Source organism: Falco peregrinus, chromosome 12 (genome assembly GCF_023634155.1).
Source record: "Falco peregrinus isolate bFalPer1 chromosome 12, bFalPer1.pri, whole genome shotgun sequence".
Lineage (NCBI taxonomy): Eukaryota > Metazoa > Chordata > Aves > Falconiformes > Falconidae > Falco > Falco peregrinus.
In genome coordinates this window covers 19,659,115-19,681,600 of record NC_073732.1, presented here as the reverse complement: position 1 = coordinate 19,681,600, position 22,486 = coordinate 19,659,115, and the positions used below count along the sequence as shown (strand labels likewise).

The 22,486-nt window shown below is 42.9% G+C and overlaps 1 protein-coding gene across 6 annotated transcripts in view; it reads right to left on the bottom strand.

The window, feature by feature from the left end:
* Window positions 1-22,486, bottom strand: part of MCF2L2 (MCF.2 cell line derived transforming sequence-like 2) — a 181,237-nt gene that overhangs the window by 129,117 nt on the left and 29,634 nt on the right. For all 6 annotated transcript variants that reach the window (XM_055817346.1, XM_005235543.3, XM_055817345.1 and 3 more), the window contains exons 2-3: window positions 10,771-10,854; window positions 184-298 (exon numbers count right to left, since the gene is read on the bottom strand). In XM_055817346.1, the coding sequence (XP_055673321.1) occupies window positions 184-298; window positions 10,771-10,854 (199 nt within the window). The remainder of the gene's footprint in view (window positions 1-183; window positions 299-10,770; window positions 10,855-22,486) is intronic.

Below are 22,486 nucleotides of genomic sequence, written 5' to 3'. Positions count from 1 at the left end.
TGTAAAGCTTTCTTTCCCGTGCAAATGACGCAAGTGGCTCCTAGGGCCTCCTGTACACAGCCAAGTTCCACACTGACTGGACGAATGCAGAGTCACTGGCACATCCTGGTAGCACCCCTGAAAGCAGTGAGCCGCTGAGAAAGCAAAGCTCTGGGAAATCAAGACATTTGTGCGTAGCCTCACCTGGGAATGCTGGTTAGATATGTGACCACATTCAGAAAATCTTCATCAGGTATGTCGCTGAATCCTGCAAATTCTGGAAAGGTTATAATGGGTGCTCCATCCTTCCCTCTTCCTCCTGCAAAAGAGAGGTTGTAAAAATTAGAGTATGATTTTATGTCTTCGGACAGACTGGTCAGTACTTAAATGGGAAGCACTGGCATATACCTCATTGAAAAGCACCCAGATCCAGTACACATGATCAGTGTCCCACTTGATATTATAATTGACTGTAGTTTCACCAGCTGAGATTCTAGCCTCTGCTGTTTATTCTCAGCTTTTTCATGAACCTTCTGCATAGTTCTGGTTAAGTGTTTTCTTTGGTTCATATTTTCAAGTAATTTCTTGTGATAATATTACATTTTTCTATGTATAGGTAGAGGACTCTGGTTTCTTCTAGACATTAAATGAAATTAAGTAGTAGAGCTTATAAGCTTTGAATACACACATATAACCCATGACACAGGCATAGGACCAATCAAGTCTTAGGTTTTTCCTTAACAAAAAAAAAAGCATTCAAAGTGCATGGAGTATTTAATCAATGAATTTTGCTCATCTTGTTTATTTGCATCTAACCTCCATTAAATAGGACAGAAAGGTCATAAGCAGCAAGGTCAAGAAAAGTCCCTATCTGAGGGACTCCATGATCCAAACAGCAGTATTCAAACTCTGGTAGAGCTACGGGATGCATGGAACCCAGCCCTTTATAACTAAGCAGCCTTTACAGTTCTCCTGAAACAATGCTCAGCTCTAGTAGATGATGCAGTACGCAGCACAAACCCCGTTCCCTTGCAGGACCAATCCTAACTTGGTTCTGCTAATAAATCTGGGCATCACTCAAACCACACAGAAGTTAACAGGACTTTTCTCACCAACTTGGACTCAGACAGAGAGCAAACGAGGCAGTAGCATGTAAAAGTATAAACGCAATGAAACAAAGCTTTTGTTACTGGTACCTTATTGCTTAGTGCTCCTTAGATACTGTATTAAGGACATGCTTTTCCCTGAGTCTTTCTCCTTCCTCTGCAATCTCTCTGTCAGCCTTTTTTTTACACCAGCCTGAGGAATTCTCTATTAACCCAATACTGAGCCTAGTCCTGCAGTACAGACAGTTTTCCTAGTCATTTACTACCCAAAGAAGATTCTTGTCCAAGGAATAGCCATGTCCTGGGTTTCCCCTTAGTGAAAAAGAAACAGTGAGAGGCAGGCAGAAAATTACCTTCCGCAAGGAAAGTATCAAATAGATTATCCCATTAGGAGCATGAGAGGAAACAGAGACTTAGGGAGAAAAACATGAATTCTCATTCCTCAAAATGACCCCCTAAATCTCTATAAACGAGCCCTGTTTCCAGGCTGCTCCCACAGATTATTGCCTTCTGTTGACAACCACAGCTGATGCCACAAACGACTTGCTCCTGCTTTGGCGGCTGTTGCAAAAAGGTACTCCAGTAATTCCTATAGCTATGTCTGTGTAAAGCGGTCAGTCCCTTGCTAGTCCTGATCCTCTCTCTGCCCACCCCTCCCAGCCTCAGTTGGATTATTTAAGGTCCCTTCTGTGCTGTCCAGCCATGGAGCTGGGATGCTGAGGACAAAAATACTTGCATAAAGAAAAAGTTAGGGCTCTAGAAAACAGGAATTTCTAACAAGGAAACCCTTTTCCTTCTTGACATTTGGTGACACGGTAGCTGCATCAAGACACTACCTTTAGCCCCTATTTTCCTTTCTGAAAATTGATTGTTGCTTTGATGACACCTGAAAATGACTCAGTTGTGTTAACATCAACAACTAAACTCACCCTGCCAGAGAAAAGAGAGGCCTACAGAGCCCTCAAGCAGCTTTCAGCCAAAACGCAAAGAAAGAAAACTATCACCCACATGACACTTTTTGAATTGGATGCTCAATTGTTGAGCTGAGCACTTTTCCAGCCTCCGCTTTGGCAGACAGCAGCGTGGTCTCGGGGCAGCCTCTGCAGCCCGCAGTGACACTAATTGTGCCATCACGCAGACCTGAGTGCTCCAGCCAGCAGGGACCCAGTCCGGATGGTTTGTTGCAGGTTCTTGGTGACACGTCCTGGACACTGGCACTAAAAGGCAGGAAAACAAAGCCACTCGCCTGCTCTGCCTCTTCTTGCAGAGTTCGATGCGTGACATGGTGCTTCACAGACGGTATCTTGTGTGCGTGCACAAGGTTCCTTGGCACCACGGTTTCCCATTCACATGTTTCGGATGCGTGTAGATACCCTAAATGGGGGAGGGTGCAGTAACCTGGAATATTATGGTTTAAGGCAGTAATATTTGTTGCTGGAGGAAATGATTCCCCTGGCTCCCCTGCTTCAACGCCTGATCATTTACCTGCAGTTATCCTCAAGTTTTGTTTAAGCTACAAGTTTCACATGGCACTTCTAATGCTCCTGCTGATGAGGATCTCTTTGTGTTTCTCTTGCCCTCCCTTTCTCTTGCATCCACATTCAAACGTGCTCTCTTCCTCCGGCCTCTTTGCCCCAAGCCAGACGAGGCAGGTTGCTGAGGCACTGTGTGTATGTGGGTGTGTATTTTTATGACAGGATCTTCTCCTACAAAAAGCCATTCAAGGAATGAATTAAGCAGGCTGAACACTGACTTCTTCACTACCAGCAACAAATCTAGATGGACACTTAGGAGCAGCCTCACACTGAGCATTCATCTAAGAGCCAGATGCTCCTTGCCTATGACTAGGCCACATGCCCTTGACAGTTCTTGGACTCCATCTGATTCTCCAAGGTGAAGGCAGTACTCTCTGCTGCAACCAGAACAGAAGAACACTAAGAATGTTCTTGAGTACAGCTGTATTTCAGACAAAGGAACAAACAAGGAAACCCTCAGTTCCTGCCACACCATGAAATCAGGATGAAGTTTGAGGGAGTTCTGCGATCAGAAATTGTTAAGTGCTATGACAAGGAGAGAACACAAATGTCTGAAGTGTTGGATGACAAGTAATAACACAAACATTAAGAATGGATTGTTCCTACCCATATCTGAATCTTGAGCAGCAGCTGAGTTACAAGGGAAAATGATCCATATATCTAGCAAGGCAACAAGAGTAGATGTTAAGGGATATAAGGCCAAGGGTGTCTGGAAAACTCTCCCCTCTGGATGAGAAATCAGTTCCATACATCTAAATGTTAATGCCATTTTGTTTCCTTACACTAAACCAAGATTTGCTGCAGTACACAAATTTCTGCAGAATGTGAACTGACAAGCTGCAGCCCTTTTTTTCCTAGGCCACCAACCCTGCCTTCTAGGCAGTTGCCACTAGATTTCTTCCAATCCTTAAAATACTTCAACTGGCTACTATTCAGTGTCCTGGAAGGGCAGTGAGCACAAACTAAAAACCAACAGGGACAGTCTTCAGCCAGTTCCACAGCCATAAGGACTAAGTGCATGGAATTTGGCCCCAAGGACTCTCTGTACACAATCCCTTCACTTGCTGGGACTGTGCACCACCCCTACACTCCTGGGCATCACTTGTGAAAAGTGCAAATTGCTGAACAGAAATTTTACAATCCATCATCAGTAAGGGAGACAGGGACAGAATGAGCTCCAGCAGCTCAACAGAAGGCCAAAAGAATTAAAAAAAACAAACCAAACACTTCTCAAGGGAAAAGGAAAAAAAACAAACCAAACATTTCATGTAGCAAGTGAGGGCAGGAGGAGGAAGGCAGAAAAGAAGTGCTGACTAGAATGAGCCACATGAACACGGCATAGAGCTGAGGGGGTTACATTATGGCTACTTGAGGTACACCTGCTCCATTCAGCAGCATCTCTGCAGCAAGATAAGGGGGCCCAAGGACTGCCAGGAGCAAAGGAGCTTCACAAAAAGCCAGGGCAAGACGAGGCGTGAGCTGAGATAAAAGAGTCCCATGGGAGATGTGAGCAATTACTTGAGTTTAGTGCAGTCAGAAGGACAAAGATATACTGAAAAATAGGTGTCGGGAGCAAGGCTAGGCCTGGCAGCTGTGCTTAAGCAGCACACAGGCCTCTCTCACTGACTTGCAGCTCCTCCAGGCACCATTAGATGCCACCCTGCAGCACTCTTCAGGAGACCCAGCCACCTCAAACACCTCCTGGTAGCTCCAAATGCTGGTGCCCGGCCAGGGAAAGAGCAGCTGGTGGCAGCAGCCACAAGAGTTGAAGGTTCCTCTGGCAGGAGGGGAGGTTCAGGGCTGTTCTCTGGCTGAACTGACATGAGGCTGACTCCTGACCCTGCCGTAGGAGAGCCAGGCCATCCCGCTGGCAGTCTCCGTGGGTCACTGCTGCTCAGCCAGCCCCAGGGTTTTGCCTCCCAAGGAAACTCGACTCTATTTTGCCTGCCTTCTCCTGATGCAGACCTGAACGCCCCTCCCAGACATCACCCATGAATACAACACATGCCATCACCCTGATTCAGCTCCATCATTTTCCTTTAGGAGATCCATCTCCTTTCTGCTCTCTACCTGTGCAGATAGCAACCTGCCTGGCATTCAACCCAAACTCATTCTGATTACAAATTTTGATGTATGATCAGAGTTAAACTATCAGCAAGCAGTTAAATCATTTGCATTCAGGGTCACACACAGAGGTGCATCAAACTCAACAACTTGGAGCACAAATCAGAAGCTGGAGGAGTAGAAGGCTGGACTGCCTGCAAAAAGGCAAGACTTAAGAGGAAAAGATTACAGTCAGCTTAGCAGTCTGCCTGGTTTGCCACTTAGAATGACAGCATCCCTTTCCTCCTCTTCCTGGGCGCTTTCCTTATTTTCCACCCCAGCTTCTTGCTCAACTTTTCCTCTTCTCTCGTGGCCCAAGGGCAAAGGAATAGGGAGAACCTGGGTGACAGAAGTACAGAGTGAATGTAGAAGGGAAAAAGAAGTAGGAGAGATGGCACACAAGCTGCATTAGGGCACAGTAATGGGACCATCACCCACTCTCATGTGTGCCAGTCGCAGGACGCAAAGCAGCATTCATAGTTGCTCCTATTAGATAGACTTTCCAGCTGCCAATGCAGCCTGGCTAGATGTTGCAGTGAAGACAGGGCCAGAATTCCACTGTGGAAACAAAACAGCTGAAGTATTCAGGGGAGGAATATGCAGGGGGTAGAAACAGGATATAGTGGCACTGAGAGTTTAATTTTGCTTTGCATTGTAAAGGGTGTGATTGACAAATGAGGTGCGAGTGCTGAATTCTGAGAGCTCTCACAGCTGAAGTTGCACATTGGTATGACTGATGTGAAAGCAGCAATCACGACTGCAGGTCAATTTCCTGGACACTATGGGGATCATAGGAAATTTCCCATTCCTCATTTCTAGCCCACCTATGCCTCCTGTCCAGGGACCCCAAATATCCATGGTTTAGACAATCAAGGGCTACACTGAAGCTCTATTCCATAGCCAGCAGCTCTTCTTGTAACACTAATAGCAGGTTTCATAAAGTAACATCTAACTAGAGCTTACCAAATATGCTGAATCCCATGGGGAAAAAAAACCAAAACAAAACCCAAACCAACAAACAGGCTATGGGCAAGAAAAGTTCCAGAAATAAGCCTCCCCAGCTTGCCACAGACACCAACTCATCAGTATTGGAAACTTTTCTTTAAATTTTGCTGACACATGCAGGCCAACTGCTTGGGCCTGCCCATACGCAGAGAGCTCCTTAGTCATAGCAGATGTGAATACAATTCATCTCCTGGGTCACACAGCAAGAGAGGTCAGTGATATCCTGGCTGAAGTTTCACTGCCTTGGTCAAGTTTTGCTTTTTACTCAACATGGAAAACTAAAACAGAGCATGTAAGGGTTGTGAACGCTGAATTTCTCATTAAAGTTAAACGATGCTTCCTGGGTCTAGATTTTTACACAAGCTCCAAACTGTCTTTTGGCGAGATCAAGCCAGGTTTTCCAAAAGGCTCAGTTCAAACAGGAAGCAGACGGCCAAATACCCTCCAGGCTTTGGAAATCAAATAAACTGGCTTGAGTCAGTTACCCTTTTCAGCTATAGCCTCCCATCCACTGAAGTCCATGGACTTAACAAGAGCAGAACACAAAGGAAATTAATCTCTGCTAAGACACTTCTTGACAGTTTGTCTAATAAATTTGTGATTTAGTAACAGGATCCATTATTGCTGCAAATGGCAGATTGGGCTTTTTGACAGACTAATTACAGATAAGAACAGGTTGTGAAGCCACAGATAAAAAGGGAGGGGGTAGTAGAGGTTCCAAGAACAGATTGGTACAGTGGGTTATTAGTCAGTCAGCAGGACAGGAACAGTATTTTACCACTGGTTCTCCATACTTGAGTAAAAACTGGTTTGCATTCAAATAGCCAGGTTTTCAGTACTACCCAGCTTCATGATCTAGCTCCCTTAACAGCTACAGGAAACACACAAACATAGCCGTGCACTCTTATGTTGTCACAGCTGGAGTCCCATAATTGGGAGTTCAGTTTTAAGGGAAAGGAAAAAGGCAGTAGTGGTTTCAAAACCAGAATTTAACCACAAGAACTAGTACTCCCAACTAGATCTCACAAGCTAAGCAAGGCTAGAACAGCACATGGAAAAAAAGATGACCAAAGCAGAACTATGTGATTAGGACATTATCACATTACACCACAGCCTTTTCTGCCACTACAGTGGACCAGGGAAGGCTTTGGAGAGTTTCCCTGTTCTTGGCATGGACAGTACAGTCTTGATTAGTCTGGTAGAAAGAAGAGGCTGTTAGTATCTAATACATTCATTATAACTAGACCCTGACACAATCAAACATCAAATTCATTAGGCTTGTTATATAATTCCCACCATCTGCTCAGACACTGCAAGATAGTCAGATTGTCTTCTAAGAAGCTTGTACACAGCGATTGTCAGGAAAATGTTTCTAATGAGTCATGTCCAGAGAAAACAAAGAGCCTTTGACTCCAATTGTTCTACTCTTTCTCTTTTGCTTTACTTGCAAGGGAATAGTATGGTTTCCCTACATCTGCCTTAGCTGCATGCTGTTAATACTACCATTACAAGGAAAAGCTGATACCAACCAAGTAAATATTTACTTGCAACAGTCAACCATTTACTTTCATTATTGCTGAACAAATGGATGTGGGGTCCACAGGATCCAACAGGAGAGCTTGACAAAGCTAGAGGCTGTGCAGTAGCACAAACCAGACTCACTGCTAACATCCTCTGAGCTCTGCGTGTGCATGCATGGAAGAGGTGGCTAGTGGCCCTCTGGAGGCTGCAGCCTAAAGAGTGAAAGAAAAAACCCCAACTGGTACAAATCAGCATATGCCATTTTTATAAATATGTTCAGAAAAACACATTATATGCCCCAAACACTCTACAAGTATGTTGGGAGTGGTTTTTACTGCCCACTGTGACAGGGCCAAAGAGCAGAGGGATTTTTTTTTTCCCCCCCAGACGACAGCTACTAAGCTGGAACATATCAGCATGGAAAAAACAGGAAATAGGCTAGGTATCAGATTTTCAGTCTCCATGTAGGCAAGCACTGAAGCACCAAAATATTTGTGGTGAGTGTGCCTAATGAAAAGCAGCATGCTTTAAGGAAAAGCTGCAGAGCTGCCTAGAAAATAAAAATCAAAATCAAATGAGGTCATTTATGTGTGAATTACTTTAATAAAGTGAAATGAGGCAGGAGAGTGCCCAGATCTGTTTTCATTGGATGAAAAAACCCCACACCCAATCTTTCATTAGAGGAAAGAGAAAGTCACGCTTTTTTAGAGAAACACAAGTTTGAAAAGTATAGTAATTTCTGGCTTGTACCTTTGTACCTAAACCTCCATTTGCAGGAGACAATAAAGGGACAGTAAGGAATATTCCTAATGTTATATTTTACCTATTACCCACCAGCTGTCACCAACAGACTAAGATATTGGGCTAAAGAGACCTCCGAGTAGATGATTTTACATTTATGATCATCTTCAAGGGCTGCCACAGGGATTTTGGACTGGAGGCACCCAGATTTCCAAATGCAGCTGTAAACTTCAAACTGAAAACAATGTAGAAACTATGAACTATACTGCCTTATTTCTTGTTAGGATACTATTTCTGGACTCTGCTGAGGAGATTTTAGATAAGCCTGAAAATTCTTCAAATGGGATTTGTTATTTCTGTAGATGGGGACATGAAAGACTCGTTTTCACTCACTTTTAGTATTTGTTATTAGTAGTTGTATGCCAATGAACCAGTTATTTGCCAACCCCTAACAAACAAGCTCCTCAGCCCTGCTTTCTATGAAGAATTATTTTCAAATTCTTTAAGCACCTTAGGATTAAATAGTCTTATTAAAACATCTTTCTGATCATTTCCAAGAATAAAAGAATTTGATCAAATGCGAAGGGTTGAATTTGCTAAAACCGCAGGTGAGAATACAGGCACTGCTGAAAAGATGAGTTCATAAAGAAATATGAAAATGTTTTTATATTTACCCTTGACACTTCTGTGCCATGTTTAATATTCTAGCTGGAACTCAAAATGGGTTTTTCTTCCTGTTCAGCAAAACCACTTCCCACAAGTTGCTCATGACATGCCATGTATAGCTTTTATTAATGGTCTCAAATGTTGCAAGGTAACAATAGTTAAAAGAAGAGCAGTCCTCCATTTTTTTACTGGATAGGCATTGCACACAAGACACTGAAATGTCACCATGCATGATTTTCTTTACACCAACATAGGTTGTTTCAGGCATTTGTGTACCAGTCAAAAGCCTTGAAAACAAAATTGGTTTCAGCAGCTCTGCATGCCTGGTAAGCAGAAAAAGCAAGCAGATCATTCTAAAGACCAGCTGATAAGTATTTTCTTGCTTACAAGGAGCAGACAAGCATCCCAGTGGTGATATGACTGAAGTTAACATCAAGACCCAGAAGGAACTGAACAGTGATTAGATTCCCTGTTCCCTTCCTTGTATTTAGACTATTTTAGTCAGTTCAGCACTCATAAAATGGATGCGAGTAGCATTCCTGAAGCAGCTCTTTAAGTGAGGATTGGTTTCAAACTTGACAACAGCCCCCTGATTAAGAACTTGTCAGCTCCCACCCATCAGTCATTAATTTTTGCTGTTAAGCAGCTAGCACCTTAAAGGAAAGGGGTGCCCATCTTCACCTGACTACCTAATGCTTCTGAGACCTTGTTGTGGCATCTCTGCATTGAAATCTCTGGCAGTCAGGTGTGAATCACTTAACAGTAATACCAAGTTACTCACCATCCTCTTCAGTTCGGCATGGCAGAGCTACACTAAGCACATGGTATGCAGGTGAGTACCTGGACAGCCAAACGAGAATACTGCAACATTACCCCTCAAAAGGGTCTTGGGATAGATGCTACAGTAGCATTTCCTAGTTACCCTGCACTGAGCACAATGATGGGATACAAAAGGTTTGAGCAATACTATGCAGCTGCTGAGACTGTTTTGCACGGAGGTTTACGTTTATCAGGAATTCTAGGAAGATGTGACCCTGAGATCCATTACTGTAGATGAGAAGGCAGCTGTTCCACCTCTGCTCAGTCAACACACTCTGACGAATGCAAAACAGTTAGTTATTGAGCTTATGAAACTGCCACAAGATGCTACCTAGAACTTGAAAAATCAAGTTTTAATACTTAGAGCCCCATAAAGAACTCTCAGTAACTTAAGATTTGTATTTCATTTGGGAGCTTAGAGTGTACTTAATGTGAGGATGCAATAAGGATTGGGCCTGCTGAGTTGATCATTTACAGAGCTGGGTCCTTGTACTCACTGCAGCGTGTACCCAGTGCTCCTCTCCACCAAGCAGAGAAGGACAGGCTGTCCAAGAGTACCTTATTATGACCATCTCAGTATTTTGTGCAAACTCATGATACTTCACTGTGTGTCTATGCAGAAGAAAGCAAGCAAATTCTTAATTCCCTTACCTACAGATCAGGCAGAAACAGAGACAAAAAGTGTTGCCAGAGGCCATACAGTCAACAGCAGAGGCCATTTTAGGACCCAGATAAGGATTTCTTTTCTACAGTATCCAAAATAAATATATTAAATACTTTGGCAAATATTTCAATATCAGCTATTTATTCAGGGCAGGAGCTGCATCACTTTGTGTGACTGCAAACTTCAGGCAAAAAAAGGAGTATGTAGTAACCAAATCTTTAAAAGATTAGAACCTTGTACTTCAGAAATGAATTATTTTTAAAACAAAGGCAGAGGGGGAAGGCCATAAATAGCTCCCTGATAGACCAAAAATCTTTTCCCACAAACAGAAGGCCTGGTCATTGTGCAAGGATATGTACACAAAGTTCTGTTTAATTTCTTACCCTCTAAATCTGTTCCCCCCACCCCACTGTGGACAGCATGGAAAACGAGCTCACCTTAAGACAAATAAGCACAGCAAGTTGGCATTTATCAGTTCCATGCACTGTGAGTGTCTGAATGTAACAGCACTTTTCATTAGCAATATAAAAATACGACTGCAACTGCTGTACACAGCTGAAGGGTGACAGCATGATAGTTTCCAATATGTTTCAAAGAGAATCCTGGAGCATGATTACCAGCAACTTCTTACCTGACAAGATAGCAAATTGCCTGTGGAGCTGCTCTATTATATCCACTGCAACCAGCGGCCGTATCTCCTGCTGCATGATTTCATCTGTGCAAGTGAAAACAGAAATCTTAAATGAGTTAATAAAGCCTTAATGACAATTTTCCCATCCTTTAAGAATCCAGAAAAAAAGACAACACTCAAAGGAAAAGAGCCACACTTGACTATTGGTTCAGATGTTATATGACTATCATGGAAAAGTTTATGATACTTACAGTCTCATCTTCAGCCTACTCACTTTATCTATTGCCTTGTGATTTTAGAGATAGGTTTTCATAAAGCAGCTCCAGTAGATTTGCCAGCGTTTGTCACAGGTTTGCTCAAGCTGACAGCCTGCTCCTTACTACTTCGTGTTTCACATTAAGCCACTGCATTTGGCCTCCCACATAAAGCAGCTTTTCAGTCTTTTAAACAGTAACATCTATTTCAGATAGAGTGCCACGTTCCACCCTGAACTCCCTGGTCTCTGCTCGAGGACTTTATGTAACTAACCAATCCAGAACAGTTTCCTTTGCTGGTGCTTTTTCCGCTACAAGCAAATACATAGTAAAAGGAGGAAATAAGGGGCTGTGAGGCTTTATTCTCACGAAAACAAAGCCTGTTCTTCTGAAGTAAACACTGAAAAGTTAAAAAAAACCCAAACCCACACACACAAGTTAGCAAGCAGCTGGGGAAAAAACACCACAATTTTGTGTGATCTATTCAGTGACCAGCAACTACAACCTTGCATTGAGCTAACCTGATCTTTCTGTAATAGGTGCACCCAGCTGTTCTCCCCACTCTTCACCCCAGTCTAGACCAGCAACATTTACTGGGGAATATCTGCTTATCTGCTGTCTCAACTGGCAGGATAAAGGTTTATGTTACAATAGCACCTACTGTAAGTAGGCCTTTAGCCACTGTACAGGTACAGAACACCACCACCACTTTTTGGCCTCCATTTAGCTTGGACACAGACTAGTTTATTTTTATTCTGAGAAGAGATATACTCCAGGTAACCAAGCTGGGTGTCTGTAGAGGACTGAGCCACACAGTTATAGCCCGAGAGTCCAGCACATCAGTGTGTGAGCTATACTTACTTATTTGAATGTGTGATTCCTAGTCACCAAAGTGTATTTTATACTACCTTTCTCATCACCTGAATGGAGCCCAAGAGCTGTCAGAGGTCTGGGTCTATGTCAGGTACAGCACATATATAACAGAAGACCATCAAGACTCAAAATCTCCTGAACTGGCAGGGGCTACAAGGAGGGAAGAGAACAATTTGTTCCAAAAAGCATAGTGGAACAACTTATATTTGTGGTTTATTCTCTGTCAAAACCCGAATACACAATTGTCCTGGTTTCGGCTGGGATGGAGTTAACTTTCTTCCTAGTAGCTAGTACAGTGCTGTGTTTTGGCTCTGATGTGAGAACAATGCTGGTAACACACTGATGTTTCCAGTTGTTGCTGGGTAATGTTAATTCTAAGTCAAGGACTTTTCGGTTTCTTGGACCCCAACAGCCAGAGGGCCGGAGGGGCACAAGAGGCTGGGAGGGGACAGAGCCAGGTCAGCTGACCTGAACCAGCTAAAGAGATATTCCATACCATGGGACATCATGCTTGGTATAGAAACTTGGGGGGTTAGCTGGGGCAGGGAGGATCGTTGCTCGGGGACTGGCTGGGCATCGGTCAGCGGGTGGTGAGCAGTTGTACTGTGCATCACTTGTTTTCCTTTCTCCCTTTTCCTTTGGACTTTATCCTTTCCCCCACCTTTCCATTGTAACTGTAATTATTATTATTGTTGTTGTTCTTAGCTTTTTATTCTGTTTAAATTATTAAGTTGTTCTTATTTCAACCCTTGAGTTTTACATTCCTTTCTGATTCTCCTCCCCACCCCTCCAGGTGGCAGGGAGTGAGCAAGCAGCTGTGTGGTGCTTGGTTGCCAGCTGGGGTTAAACTACAACAGCAGCAGAGATCACAAACACATCAGAAGGTAGATACAGCCTCTGCAGGAAAAGCACCATATTTTCTCCCCACTCAAGGCACAAGAAATGCAACAATGAAAAATACACCCCAACACATCTTCGCACAGCATCTTATGCAGACTCATGACAACCTCCAGAGATGACCCTGTCAAAACCAAGAGACTTTGCCTTTGCTTAGGACGACAAGAACCCTTGCAAAGCCCTGCTGCCCTCAGCTGATTGAGATAGCTTGTAATATAAGGGAGCCTGGTCATTCTGCCAGGTACAAATACATTCTGACACCAGCTCTGTGCTTGCTTTTCTCTCCAGACTTCACAGAGCAGGAATTAAGAGTGGGATTTGCCTCATCTCTGCCATGACATCAGGGCAACTTAACCTTGTGCTCTAATGGATTGCACTACTTCATGGCAGCCACAGTGCAGTGGTTGTCTGGACCACCTCACCACATCCTCTTTCCTCCAGCCTGGATCGCCACTGCCAAAAGCAATACACATCTACCTGTAGAATTGCCCTGTACTACACAGCGTGCCACTGGCAGATGATCTTCCAGATATCACTGACATTGTTCTGAAATCTACTTGGGGAAAAATAGACCCATGTCCTTTCTCTCAACATCACCATCATGACTATATTTCACAAGGTTTCTATAACAAACAGGCCAAAGGAACCAGTGATGCACCAGGCCAGAACAGGGCTGGTCTCTTCCGCTCGAGCAGCATATGGTCTTCTCTGTGCTATATTTTTTCTAGAGGCATTGAAGGAAAGCCATTCTCCAGTACTGGAACAGCCATTAGGACCTTTTCACCAGCAGGGCACTCATTTGCAATTGATTTTCAAATAGGGCAAAACCTGTGAATTTCTAGACAGAGCAACAGAAAGGCTAGAACAGTAACATGCCTTGAGTCTGTCTGCAGACACCTTAGACCTGAGATAATTCAGTGTTATGGTCTGTGGAAATCCATTGACATATATAGTAAAGCTAAACTCAGTACCTTATATTCAGCAAGTTATGCTCAGTTTCTCAAAGGAAAGACCACAGAACAGCTAGGGACAGAGAACCGATTTCCATTCTGTGCCTTTACAAATATAACCAGCAATTCTGTTTGCTGAGCTTTGCTTCCAATAGGGCACATGGTCATTTAAGAGACTGAAGGACTGAACAGCCTCCTGATCTCCCGGTAGGTATCCTACTGACCCTAGCTGACATTATTCAAGGCAGCCAAGTACCATGCTGCAGTAATCTCACCTCTCCTCCCACAGCTTTTTCTTGTCTTTATATCAAACATCCATAAATCCTTAATCCTTACACATCAGGATTCCCAGAGTCTGTTTTATACCCTTGTCCTTCCTATGCGCAAAACCATTGTCATGTGAACTGGCACAGCATCACCTGTTCCACGCATCTGTCACAGACAAAGCAGGGAAGTCAGAGGACCCACAAACCAGTTTACAGCCTGCCACCCTGAGCTGCTGTGTTTACCTCTTCCTCTAGCACACCTGAAGTGAGTTTCATGCCAATTCATGATCTATATGGTGGCAGCACAGAGATCCCAGCCAACAGTCATGTGGCACTCCAGGTTTTGGTGAGATAGAGGTAGGTGTATGTTCCCAAAGGAAACTAAAAAACAGTAACCCATTAAGTTTTTCCTTTTTAACTTTGCAGTTTCCCCATGCATGCCCAGAATAGGATCTGTGGGGGAAACTACAGAGTATAAAAAGGCAAAATAAATAATGTTGAATATACAGGGTTATTTATTAGAAAGCAGAGAACACCATAAGCCTGATTTCTCTGCCAGCTGCTCAAGAACAGCACATTAATAGCCCTGTTTACAGTCAGATAAATACTACACCCAAGGAACCAGCGAGAAAAAGGTCCTGTAATCTACGAATATAATTCTCAACAGATATGACAAGTCTCTCCAAATTTCTGGTTAAAGACTTCTGTCATCATTCAGACTCTACTTGAAGTGTTTCTGAATCACCATAATATTAATAGATCTGCCCTTTTCAAACAGGATGGCAGCAAGACGGAGGCAGAAGAGAGAAAAATGGATGTTTAGAGGTGGCTATAGCAGAATCAAAAAACAGGAAAAAAAAAAACCCAACCAACCCAGAAGTGGGGGGGGGGGGGGGGGGGGGGGGGGGCGGGGGATCAAAAAAGTAATAAAACAGCTTAGATTCTCAGAACTGAGAAATCTTGCAGCATCCATTGAAGATTACGCTGTTGATTTCCGCATCCAGAAGATGTAAAGATACTGTGACACCTGTGCAGACAGGTGCACCCAGGTTTTGGTGACCAGGACTGAGCTTATGCCAAACAGTTGCAAAAATGCAGGAAAGTTTTCCACAATGGATGAGACAATCATAAGGAGGCTCAACAGAAATGGAAAATGAAATAGAAAATGTGCCACCATCTCTAGCCTCTCAGAGACTTGCTCATCCCTCCAGGGTAAGAAATCTGGCAGTATAATAGCTTGCTTTTGATGTTTGCCAATATGAAGGCATCATCAATATCAACTAGTCTTGACCAAAAGCGAAATTCTCCCCCACACCTTCGTATAGCTGCTTTATTAGTTTGCCCTAAAAAATAGTTATTGGTTTCTAAATATTCTTTTTCTACCAAAAGAGTTTTGTGGTGTAAAGATAAGATAAAGTAATAGAAACAAGAACTGCAGAGTGCCAGTTAGTTCTCATCAAATCCCCTGCCTGGGCAAGACAAGGCACATGAGATTTTCTGTAAAGCCCACACTCAGCAGGAAACATTCAGATGATGAGAAGGGGGTTATAAGATACATCTGGTGACTAGGAATCACACATTTAAGTGAGTATAGCTCACACACTGACATGCTGGGAAAAGAAATTGTAGCAGAAGAAACGAGCAGGAGAAGAAGAAGAGGGAAGATACCTCATGAGCCCAAATGGCAAATCACATGGCTAAGAAATGTCAGCAGCTGAAGCCAACAGCACAGAAGGTCACATTTGTACTCTTGCATATTCCTCTAGGACAGTGCGTAAAAGGTAGTTACTCTCCAATATCGATGAATTTGTAACACCATCACAGCACAGAGCTTGCAATATAAGCTCCTGTCCTTGGAAACATGATTGCTTGGGGATGATGAAGGAAGTTTTTAATCTTTGACTAAAAATAAAGCTTGAAAAAAGTTCTTAATGAAAGACACAGGTCTGGGTTTGTCTTAAAGCAGGGGTCCTCAAACTACGGCCTACAGGCTGGATACAGCCCCCCAGGGTCCTCAGTCCGGCCCCCAGTATTTACAGACCGCTGGGGAGGGGGGGGGGAACCAAGCAGCCGCAGATGACTGCCTGCCACTTCATCCGTGCCGGCCCCCTGGTTAAGAAGTTTGAGGACCCCTGTCCTAAAGCTATGACATTTTGCCTAGCATTAGTGAACATTAATCCACCCATATCTTCCATCAGCTTTACCCCAGGAGGCTCTGTAGCCTTCCTGGTCTTTGTACGGCAAGCCACAAGTCTGCAGGAAGTGGCGTCCAACCTCTTGGGCAGAAGCAACATCCCTTTTTCCTGTGGGACAGACAGCACAGCTGAGAAAACCCTGCTTTAAGCTGACATTGACCTAACAGCTGCATGCTCGTAGACTACCTCAGAAAAACTTATTGATGATAGACATGTTTTAATTCACTACACAGGGACCCAAAAATCAATGGGAAAGTTTTAGGAAGCTGACAAGCAGCAGGAGCTTGACAACAACTGTCTTGTTTCATTGCACCGTGCCAGTTCTGCAGAAGAGACTGGACAACACCTGGTCACTTCAGAGCAGTCCTGTCCTCTGATAAAAAGTCTGCATAGCCATGCAACTAAAGATCATATCAAAACATACACCAGGCATTTCCTAGCTTCTGTGCTATTATTCTTGTGGTCTTAACGGTTTTAACTATTTTTAATTGAAGGGGCAGTTACACACAGCTTCTCAAAAAAGAAAAAAGATTTATTGATCAATCAGTATGATGTGAAAAAATGCCAGTCCTCTACATGGGTCACCAAAGTTGAATCTTCGGACATACCATGCAGTTCTTCATTACTTTGGCTAACTGAATTTGCCAGGACAATTAAAATGTGAATAAGGATGTGATACTAGAGAAAAGAAATCCACCACAAAACCAAAACAGATAAAATAAGTCAGTTAATCTACTCCTGGTTCTCCTCTTAAACTGGCACAAATTCAATTCCTAGCAGAGACCAGATTTGCCGCAGAAGAATTAGGCCTTACAGTTTTGCTTCCCAAGGTTTTCTATCAAGGGGGAGAAAAAGAAAAGCAATTACTACAGCCATCTGTCTGACAACTTCTCCTCCCTTCCAGACCTCTAGGGAATGTAGCTGCAACTGTGCTGTCTAATCTATAAGGGAAAGGGGAAAGCCGTTCAGTTAACGCTTCATAATTCCTCGCTCAAATGAAACATGCTTGGGCTTCCCCACACACACTTACCTATTTTACTTCTCACCAGAGCTGCACGTGTTCCTGCAGCAGGTCTGGAGCACAGCCCACAGGGCGCTGCCTTCCAAGCTACACCAACCACAGCTAATAAAAAACAATGAATATAATCATGTTTCTTTGTCTCTTCTCTGAGCAGATTGAAACTAGTATACATGCTCATGGCAATTAATAGTTTCCGACAGTGCTGGAAACATGACCTACTGGAGCAAAAGATTGGACTGGGCCAAGCAGATTGACCCAGCAGTGCCTGCTGCTCCATGAGAGACAACCAAAGGCAGCCAGCCGTGACAGGACACTGGGGGTTCTTTGGTTTTTTAGTGACTGAATGATACAACTGCCTGACCTTCTGTTGACAAGAGGAGGGGGTTGCTTTAATCCCCGCTCTGAAGTCACTAAACTTGGGTTACAAATTTCCAGAGCAAAGTTCCTATCTTCTTAATGGCAGCCTAGTACTTAATTTACAGGAAAAGACAACAGCTGGAACTGAAAATAAATCTCCACTAAAATCTCAGAGTATATTGGCCTACTTCTACTGTGTGCAAGCTCAGTCAAAAACTACCCTCACTGCATTCAAATAAAAAATGTGGATTTAGCAGAAAATCAGATTGCTGGTGTGATGGAAAAGTCAGATAGGTTAAGCATAACGCCAGAGATTTCCTTTTAAGAGCATGAAAGGACACCAAATGTATTGTGTTCTTATTCTTAAAAAAAATAACAAAAGGCAACACACAAATCCAGAGTTTGAAAGTTGCAGAGTATCTACAATTAAAACATTACCCTGTGTCAGCTTGCCATGAACGACAATAGTTAGTTAAGAGTCTAGCAGAGCTAAGCTACGTTTCAAGAACTAAACACACTAAAGAGACAAAATTGCATGTCTTCACTGATAAGTTTTAGGCAGGCTAAAGGATTTGAAAATATTCTGTCCCATCAGAACTCCCAATACCAATGCTTAAGAAAAACATTTCCCCTCCTGAAGGCCAAAAAGAACTTCAGAGTTATTAAGTCAGAGAAAGAAGCTCTTATTTTTGGTTGTTTGGGTTTTTTTTTTAAAAAAAACTGTTTATTTCCTTTCTCACCATTTGTGCCCTTTGTTTACTTTTTGAACAGTTTTGTTTATTCTTTCAGCCCAGACAGAGCAACAGAAAGATCAGTCACTGATACAAGCTGGCTGTACTACAGACTGTTTGCATTAAGAGGAACTAAAAATCCAGCAATAAACAGAAAGGAAATAAATCCCCTCCTTTCTCTTTACTCTTCTGCACATTCCCACCACTTATCTTTTTTTGCTAAACCATGTTGAGTCAACTGAAAACTAAGCCAGGAAAAAACGTGGTGTACACTAATGTGGTAGAAATCTGGACAAGCAAGGTTAGGAGCAAGACTTCGACTGTCTTGAGTGATGCAATGTCAATATGCTCTGATCCCTTGAGAAGGGACCATGGTGTGGATGGAATTGCCTTGCAAGCTTTCCCAAACAATGCCCATGAAAGAAAGAAAGGTTAGAAATGCACACCTTGCTCTGAAAACCTCAAAAACCTGTGATCTTCAGTGTCTACCTGGGCAGAAGTTGACCTACTGCCTGATGTGATCTTCTACTGCACAGAAGATCTGAAGTTTTCTCCTTTTGTTATGCTAAGTTGCAATCAGTATTTCCAAAGCATTCTGTGCAGCCTAATGAAGGATGTACAGCTTTACCTGAGCTTTGCTCTGCAGGGACATGAAACATTTATTCCAATTTTAAGTCTTTCAGCAATGATTGCTCAAATTACTTTGGATCACTGCATTTTTCAGTTCATCTCATTCACTACATTTGATGTTAACGTTTAACATAAAATACAGGAGTGGAGAAGTCACAGATTGGAAAGACCTGTTTAGTGGTTGTGTTCTCCCATGCTCCAGCAGCAGTTACTGACTTAATTTAAAAGTTGTTATAGGTAGGCATAGCATCCATTAGGAACCTACTGTGGCTGATTTGGACGGGGGTGAAGGGAAAGCTGTTTATATCAAAGAACTGAAATCACGTCTTCCCAACTGGAAATCCCCTCACTTTCAATTTCTTGGGTAGGTATATTGGGCCACTTCGGTAACTGGAAAATCTTACCACTCTAAAGATGTAAACCCATTAACATACACCTGTGCTTGAAGTTTACTCAACGAACAATTCAAGAGAGGCTCAGCGGCGACCTCCAAAGGAGACGTTTGAATACTGACCAAGTAACAAGGCAGGGACTACACAGACAGGCAGGCATCGAGGCAGCAGAGACACGGGAGAGTAATTCCCAGATATTTGCGGGTCAGCGTTGCCACTGTATAAAGAGACATTTCTTCTAGCTTACACTCAAGATCACACCAGCCATTAGCAATCTGCAAGGACTTTTCAAGAACTTGCTTGCAGTGGCTTTCAAGTCAGAGAGTCCAGCATGCTCCTTCACAGTGGAAGTGCAAGTGAACCACAGGTTTTTTTAATCCAAACCTGAACTTCACCCAGGCTTTACATCCAGGCATTCAGGTGCTTGCTAATTCAGCAGACCCCTCAGGCATGTGTGTAAGGCAAAGTTAAGTTTATGTGCAGCTACACAGAAACTGGAGGACATGTACATATGCTTGGAGTACTGTTTGTTAAACGTTTTAACTATGTATTCATCTAAATCTAAAATGATAGTAGATGGCCAGGAAGTTCAGATACAGAATTAAAATCTGAGTCCAGGGAATTCTGAGTCGGAAGTAGCAAAGTTGACATTTCTCAATCAGGCCTATTTATAGCTTAAAACTCAATTATCCACTTCTGTGTCAAATTGGCAAGCAGGCTGTTACCAACCCAGGCAGGATGGGTCCCTGCGCTTTTATATGCAGTGCTGGTACTGCTAACACGCACCTGCTATAGTTTATTTCAACTTTCTAATCCAGCTTCAAAAGATTTTGGTATAGACTTCCTTGAGTGAACAAACACATATTGCCACTTTTTCCATTTAACCACTTCTTGAAAACCAGTCTTTTGATGTTCTTGTTTGGCTGGGGGTTTTTTGGTTTGTTTTTAAAGAAAGTGTCTTAAAATTGACAGGTGAAAAAAAGTCTCTCTCCTACGTAAGTAAAGTAGAACAAGTGAAAATAAGCCAGTGTTTTGATTGACTGTTTATACGTTCTACAAAAACATATTGGTGTGTACAAATTTATATCTAGAGTCACACAATGGATTTTGACAACTACTTATTGTCAGAATGTTCCATACATTTATGCACACATCTGAGAATCCTTGATTAATAATCCCCATAAAAGCTAAATTGCACAAAACAATATAAAATTCTTAAAGCATTACTCTCAGGGTTTGGTTTAGGTGACTTCATATTCCATCCTGTTAGACTTTTTATAATATTCCTGTAAAATCATAAGATATAGATATGAAATTATTAACAAATCTTCATTATACATTATGAACTATCTATAATTAAAGCGATAAAGAAACACACTATACTCAGCAAATCATTTTTTGTTAGACAGATATTGCTTGATTTCACTGAGCATACACTGCAGTATTAGAGGGGGGATGTTATATCCTGCTTTCTATAAAACAGAAGCTTCCCTAATAAAAAGGCATTAAAGGCCAAGGTCTAATCTCAGCATCACCTTCGAGATATTAATCCAGATTTACAGCACCATGGCACAGCCCCTTTGCCTAGTTCCTCAGTAGTAAAAACTTCTTCATGGTTTCTAATTTTTGCCAGAGAAAAGTTAATTCATCTTCTTCCCAAAAATCTGTGCTTCACAACAATGCTGGATTGCTAGAGCATAAATTCCTGCTCAGAGAACACAATGCAACAAAAGAAGGTTTCACATTTCCACATTGTCATCTTAAAATCCATCATGAATAACAAAAACCGCATGTGCCAAACTGCAAGGCTAAAATACATTCACTACAATACCCTGACAGTAAGCTAATCAAGAGACATGGCAGACTGTATATGGCAGGCTTCGTTCCTTCCTCCCCAGAGCTTGCCAGTAGTTTTACAGCTGAAACAATTATCTTAGAAAAATTATAGCCACTGGCTCTGCTCCAAACTATTGCATCCAGCAAAATCATTTCAGAGCCTATTCACGTAATTTTTGAGTGACCACTCTGCTCCAGAGCTGAAGGACTGTTTTCTTGCTCACTCCTGAACAGAGGCCAGTTAGCTCAAAAATATTTCCCTGGTTACTGCCATTGGAGGCAATGAGCCATAGCAGCCATCACTGTTGCCAGTAGCACTCTGAATATATATCTCAGTAAAAGGACAAATACTGCTCACAGCCAACCTCTCTGCCTGAGGAGCCCCAGCCACCCCCCCAGCTGCCTTCTCCAAGCTGTCTCCACCATCTCAGTTCAAATGCCCATTACAAAAAGCAACAGAAACACACTGCAAGGCATGACACCTCCCCTTTAGACCCACACACACTCACAAGCATGTGCCCTCTTATGTGTCACAGGCTGGCTTCTCTGCAGTCTAGCTGTGGTAATGAGTTTGCAAGAGGCAGAGGGGAGGGATGGAGGAAGGCAGCCTTCTGTGGAAGCAGTCCTGGATCTAACCAACGGTGCACCAAAGAGCTGACGCTCTCCCAGAGGGGACTGCACAAATTGCTTAGTAACTGCTTCAGTGCAGACCACAGTGGAGACCTCTGACACACATCATACCCAGAATTTAACCCTCCCCAGCTCCCTCCCAGGCAGCATTCCACTTGGACCCTTAGCCACTTCGGAGGCGTTCACAGCTTAGCACAGAGGTACATCCTAACAAGAGACAAAACAGATTCACTTGCTCAGACAAAGGCATGGAAAAGGCTCTCATTAAAGTAACTTCAAATAGTAGAGTATTCAAGGCCAAGGGAAACCAACAGCACTGCTCTGAATAGCTGTCTTGGAGTACTATCCCAAAGGCACACCCACACGCCAAAGCATAGTACTGTTATTTAAAGACAAAGGAGAAGACTGCACAAGACCTATGAATTTGGTTGGAAACAGAACAACAGCTCTTGAACAGGAGATAATCTGTTCTTCAGGACACAAGTTTGCACAGTGCACAAAAGGAGTACACATGTACTTTCATATTGGCATGCCACTGGTAACAGGGCACCTATAGCTGTCTGAAGCAATACTGGGTCACCACTTCAGCATTAGGTTTGTTGATAAAATTGTCCCTTTAATACCACAAACCCTAGTAGCTCAGTAACTTTAGATACAAGTCATTCTTTACCTAGGGTACACTCA